This window comes from Lycium barbarum, chromosome 5 (genome assembly GCF_019175385.1).
Source record: "Lycium barbarum isolate Lr01 chromosome 5, ASM1917538v2, whole genome shotgun sequence".
Taxonomy (NCBI): Eukaryota; Viridiplantae; Streptophyta; class Magnoliopsida; order Solanales; family Solanaceae; genus Lycium; species Lycium barbarum.
This window is the reverse complement of record NC_083341.1, coordinates 136277440-136283815: the sequence shown is the minus strand read 5'-3', so window position 1 is coordinate 136283815 and position 6376 is coordinate 136277440. Positions and strand designations below refer to the sequence as shown.

The window sequence follows — 6376 nt, the reverse complement described above, 5'->3', positions numbered from 1 at the left end:
GCATTAGGTATGTTGTTGTTGATTTTGAACATCCTATTTTACCTCTAATGAAATGATTTATAGCTACATAGATGAATATGACTTGTTTTAGATCACAAATTATAAAAGTCCTTTCTTAAAGTTTGTATCAAGTCAAACTGTGTCACATAACTTGAGACAGATGGAGAAATTCATGAGTTGGGGGTTTGTGGGGGCAAAAGAGAAACCATGTCTCTCCATGCAAAAAAGTGAAGTTTTGTAACTTTTAGTTGAAATCCAACTTTGTTGTCCCATTTAGAGGAGCAAAATCTAGTTCTATTTAGCTCAGGTTTGTTGTATGTAAGCAAACCACATAGTTATTCTCCAATCGGGTCCCTAGCTTGAAGCCAAACTATACATCTATCTAGATTTATATGATGTCTCAAAAGCTGTTTTCAGTAATGAAAAAAAAATAACTTCTCTCTTTTCCTCGACCCCATTTTGTCAGTTTTTTTTCTCTCTTTTCAACTTCCTCTCAACATCTCTTTGTTTTATTTAAATCTTGTGCACTCACAATATATGAATTTCTTAAAATTACATAAAATTAAGCAACCCCCACCAATTGTGGCCCTGAGCGGTTGGACATTGATTGAAAAGCAGGCCCAGCCGACCCCCTCTTCCCTAACCGCCTGTCAACTCACGTTCTAGCTCGAGATAGAAGGTCAAGACTCTGGTCCCACGAAAAAATAGAACAGTAGCTAACTAGTCATATTTAGTCATAGAAACTAGAGTGATAACCTGCTATAAATAAGTAAATCACACTGATAGTGTAAACTCTCTCTACGCTCCCAGTGTACAAAACTTTAATCCTACATAAGAATTATAGCACCCTCTTAGTCTCTCACTTGGAAGAAGATAAAGTCAAACATAGCACAACGAAAAAAAGCAAAATAAAATGGAAAAAACTGCTAAAATCTATCTTGAAACCGATCCAAATGTCGCTTCCCAGCTGAGCTACTTCCATTATTGCCAAGTCCAAGTCCATGCCCTACCGGTGCACCAATGCAAGTGTAATTGTTATTGTTGTTGTTGTTATTATTATGATCTGGCGGTAGAGCTGATGAACCCATGAAGTTGTTAGGAGTAGTACTGCTCGGGTGTGTGTTGGATCCTGATAGGACGTGGCCAAGGAAGTAGTCGTTTGTTTGGGAGGGATGTTGATGAGAAGAGAGTGAAACCATACGCGGAGGAGATGCGTACATGTATGGCGGTTGAGGTGGTGGTGGCAAGAGGGTGGTGGTGGAGTTGCCTGAAAATAACCTTGTTGTTGGATAAAGTGGTGGTGGTGGTGGTGGTCTATATGATAGTGTTGGATCACCAATGTTTCCTCCTTGATGATAACCTCCTCCTGCATGAGGAATTGGCTGACAACTGCAATATTGCCAAAATAATTCTAAAAGAGTTAATCTAAACAGCTGCTTATCAATTGCTTAAACTAAAATAGTTAATGGATACATAATATATGTATAATTCATATATAATACTCCTATGTGTATGATAACTATATTATCTATATGCATGTGTCGACTAACCAAAAGTAAACAATGAATCTGGTTAGCTATAAATAATGTATTTTCATATGATAATCATAAGTTGTTGTTGAATCATAAGTAAATTTTTAGAATTAAGTCTAATTTGTAGCTTGATAAAATCAATAACTAACCCCTTACAACATGTAAAAATATAATGATAGTATAAAAAATTTTAGACTATAAAAGCAGATATATAACTTAAATCCAAAAATGAGAAGAGAAAAAAAGCCAATGAAAATAAGCACTCATTTTGTTTCATTTTTGTGAATTTAAATATTTCATAACATACTATGACTACAATAATTCATCGTTCAAGCTAAAATGAGAAGTTGAAAAAGTTAAAAAAATTGTGATAAAGACTAAAGAGAAAGATAGATTTTTACTGAAAAAATAAGAAAGATATTAAATGAACATACCCTAGGTGATGAGGAGGAATTAGGTTATCGTTATTGAAGACGAGCTGACGAGCCCGGTTCAGTGTTTCTGTCTCTCTCTCTGTTTTCGAAAATCAAAAACAAAATCAAATTCAAATCAAAGGATATTCGAATGAACCATTACCAAGAATAATATTACTCCATTTATTTTCACCCAACCAACTGTTACCACAACTTTTGTATGAAAACGAGATTGACATGACTCCGCTAGCTTCTGGGAATAAAATCGTTGGTCAATACTGTTAGACCTCAAAATTATAACCCAAACGAAAAAATTAAAATTAAAAAATGCTAACTCCTACACTTTACTAATTCAATTTTGCTGAAAACCTTGTCTGTTTCTCTTTTGTTGGTTGAAATTAAAAGGTCAAAAAAAGAGAGTAAACGGCATAATAATTTTTACACTATCAGGCAATGACAGATGCAAGATCTTTATACATATGTTTCCCGCAAAAGAGAATGAACACCCTTTCGCACCTCTAGTTCCGCCACTTCTATAAGGTCACATTATTTGTAATACTACAAATAATCCGCCTTAATTTCAAGATCATATACCTTCCATATCTTTTTCAATGACCAGACCTAAATGGTCTATTGGATCCTTAGGAATCATCACAAGGACGATCTATCTATCTATATCTATTTGAAAGAGAATGCTGAAATGGTCATATTCGATTACTGGGAATCATCACAAGTAAAACCGACTTATATATATTTGAATAAAAATATTGCATCGTCCATCAAACCTAGAAGAAGATGACTCACGCAAACAACTAACCCCTTTCTAAAACTGATGGCCTAAATATATTTACACTGTTTTTATATGTATAAATTAGATTTAAAAAAATGGGGATATGGTTTTATTAAATGAAGTGAAAAGACAAGTGCTTGCCTTGTCTGTGGCGGTTCATATGTCCCCCAAGAGCTTGAGATTTGCAGAACTTGAGGGAACAAAACCTACACTCATAGACCTTCCCACACTCTTCTTTTCCTTCTTTAGCGCCGCTTTTCTTTTTCCTATACCCTCCTGCAAAAAATTTACAAGTTCAAGAAAATTAATTTGCTTGATGAGACCAATCAAAGACAAATAAAATTTTCAAAACAAAATATTAAGTTCTTTAATTAGTAGTCCTAGGGTTTTGCTTTATGAAGGCATACCAGAGCCCAGAAACCAACTAGAACAATTGCAAAAGTAAAGTTTCACGTTTTGAAAAAAGATTTATAAATGTCCAAATTTACTATCTTTCTATAAAAAGAGAGGAGAAAATGAAGATGAAAATCAAATGAGAGTTGTAGTAGTAAAAGATTAAACTACCTATAACCTATAACTTGCATGAGATTTTTGTTTTAATTTTGGATCAAAAACGTGAAACTTTTTTGTCAAACTAAATTGATCTGCCTCTTGTACTGAAAATTGTTTTTCCTCTTGTGGAGAAAAGTTTCCCTTTTCAAGAAAATAAGGTAAGTTTGCTGTGGATTAGTCTATTAGTAGTAATTGTTTGGAGAAAAATAAATCTTGAAATTTTTCATCATTTTTTTTCTTCCTCTATAAATAAATTGTAGGCGGCAAAGGCTTTTATATGCAGGGTCAAAAGGGAATTTGGATGAACCCCTCCACCGAAAAATCATACTATATATACGAGATCAAAAGCATTTTTTTTATGTATCTAGTATATATAAACTCCCTGATGAAAATTCTGTCTCTGCCGTGATTTGTATGGAATTGTTTTTTTCTTTTCAATAAAACAAAAAGAGAGGGCTTTTGTATGAGAGAAAGTTGTATGTTGTGTCAAAAGAACAAAAAGAAAGAGAAAAAAGAAGTTGATAAAGTAATTATTTGTACCAGAAAACGAAGAGCTACCTTCAAGGGCTTGTTTACCATCTCTAGAAAAGTCTTCAGGTAAGTTGTTGAGGTCAAGGGGGTTTCTTTCTGGACTCCTGCAAAAAACCATAGACCAAAAGTTTTAAGAAACAAAAAATAATACAAAGAAGAAACAAAAAGAGTTAAAAATTGAAAGGGGTTTAATTAAGAGAACTATAGTGGGGTGAACCCTACATGATGAAACCGACAGAGAAAGACAGGAAAAAATATTTGAGGTGATATGATAAGATAAGATGGAACTTTCAGATGGAGGAGTACTACTACAAGTGAGTAAAGAAGTTTGGCAAATTATCATAAGACTTTCAGTTTGGACTGAAATGTAGAGGCTATGGTTGAGTTTGAGTTTTGAGACTTTGAGTGATGATGAAGAAAAAGGCTGGGGGTGTTGTGGGGTTTGAAAGTTCTCTATCAGTTTTTTTCTGCCAAATTGAACATACATATGCAGATCTAGGAGGCTCTCGTGACTTTTTAAAGAGGAGAGTATGTGTGAAATAGGGACCACCTAGGTCAGTGCCGAAATAGAGAATTTCGTTAAGAATGTTTAAGATTTAATATATGTATATAAAATAAATAACCTTTTACCAAATATATATGGTGTAATTTTCTATATACATAATATAAACTTTCGGCGAAGGGTAGTGTTCAACTGTGCACTTCATACTATATAATAGAGGCGGCTTCACTACTGTCGAGGGCGTGTGGTGGGATGGATATCTAGGTTAGAGCTACGGGAACAGAGAAATGGATCTTGCTATAGATAGAGGTGGATTCAGGATCTGATCACTATGAGTTCGAGTCTGAGATATTATAAATGCTTATTTAATTTAATAGGTTCAAAATTTTAACTAAGGATGTGGCCTAGTAATGAAGTGAGTTGAGAATCATAAGGTATCAGGTTCAAATCTCAACGGAGGCAAGAACACTAGGTGATTTTCTTTCTTTATTCAAGTCTTGGTGGATTGTGTTACCTGGTAATTGTGCTGGTAGGATATAGCAGATATTCAGTGAAATTAGTTGAGGCACCCAAACGGACCTTGATGCCAGAATTATAAAAAAAAAAAAATTGGGTTCAAAACTTCTTGTTTATGTTGAATTAGTACATTTTTTGACATATAGATATATAGGGTTCGAGCCACAATTACGTATTTGGATCGGATGAACCCATATGTTACATACTAGATTCATCTTTGCTAGTAGAGAAGGTTTCTCTCTTTATTTGGACCCTACATTACTGTGAATCTGAATTAATCTAGTCAGTAAATTTTGAATAATGAATGATTGTACAAAAAAAGTATTGGAAAGGTATTTTGTCATTTGGTTAGGATAGAGGGGGAGAGAGAACACGAGAAGGACGTTGCCTTTGTGTTTTCTTGGCTTAACATAAAGTAGCTAGTATTATTGCCCTCGAACTACTAGTCTCTCTTGTCTAAATATCATCATTCAAATAATTGTTTAACAACTAAAAGACACAATTCCAATATGGTTATCTAAGAGTAGTAAACTTTGTTAGTGCAACAGTTCCTCTTTTAAGTTTTGCATTGGAATTGCTAACTTTCATTTACTTTAATCACTCCCTTGAAGGCTTGAAGGGTACATAAGATTTACCAACGTGCTCAACTTTTACTGCAATGATGTTTACCTAGCTTGCATGCCTAGTGAATTGATAGGTGCAAGGGGCCTGGTTAGACACCCTTAAAAGATTTTAGATAAATATATAGGTGCAAGGGGCTTGATACATGGCAATTAATCAACCGCGCTTGTGGATATAACTATTTTCTTTAGAGAAATTAATATAAATAGTGATTCATCTAAAAAAAATAGCCTTCTAGAGGCTGTAAATATTGTTGGCTGGTGGCCAACTAAGTAAATTCCCCTTTCTTTATATATGTTCTATCGCTTTGAGCTTCTCCAATCCCTTAATTTAGCCCATCAAGTTGCTCTACACTTTTTTCGCTCATCAATCCCAGAGTTCAACTGTTCAAGTCTCATTATGGTCATCCTTCTTCCAAAAAAAATAAAACACAATCTACATGCTTGCTTAGGAAAAGAACCTAGTTAGCACGTGAAGTGGTGTTAGATAATTAAGTAAATAAAAGTTTATCAACTCTAACAGATTAAACTTATAGATAAGATGATTACACAATCCAACTTAAATATGAGTAGAATTTTATTCAAAGGATTTTGAAAGATACGTGCTCATACAAATTCCTTGGTGTTTTATGCTTTTAATTAGTTTTGAGAGGACGTTTCACATTGACTCTCCCCAAGACTCGTTTTTGTTAATCTATCTTGTGAGAAGGATTTTCTATATTCATCTTCAAGATCTTGGTGTGCTTTAAATGTCAGAATTTTCTTTTGAGATTTATGTTGTACTGGTCTCAATTGGAATTGAACTTCCTAATATTAGACCAACTTGTTGTATAGTTTTAGCCGTGGGTTAGCCGCTATACAATGATAAAGCTGCTACTTTCTCTTAACACAATTTATGACTTTCTCTGAACACAATTGAT

The 6376-nt window shown here is 34.0% G+C and overlaps 1 protein-coding gene across 3 annotated transcripts; it reads right to left on the bottom strand.

Annotated features, from left to right (window-relative positions):
- Positions 1–744: 744 nt before the first annotated feature.
- Positions 745–4319, bottom strand: LOC132641766 (zinc finger protein JAGGED). Of its 3 annotated transcripts, none has more exons than XM_060358851.1 (5): positions 4041–4319; positions 3828–3922; positions 2877–3011; positions 1967–2045; positions 745–1389 (listed from the first exon to the last, which is right to left on the bottom strand). In XM_060358851.1, coding segments are annotated over exons 1-5 (774 nt in total). In that variant the 5' UTR covers positions 4043–4319; the 3' UTR covers positions 745–926. The 3 variants fall into 3 exon arrangements, with proteins under 3 accessions (XP_060214834.1, XP_060214835.1, XP_060214836.1); XM_060358852.1 differs by having other exon boundaries at positions 3846–3922; XM_060358853.1 differs by having other exon boundaries at positions 3864–3922.
- Between the last annotated feature and the right edge of the window lie 2057 nt (positions 4320–6376).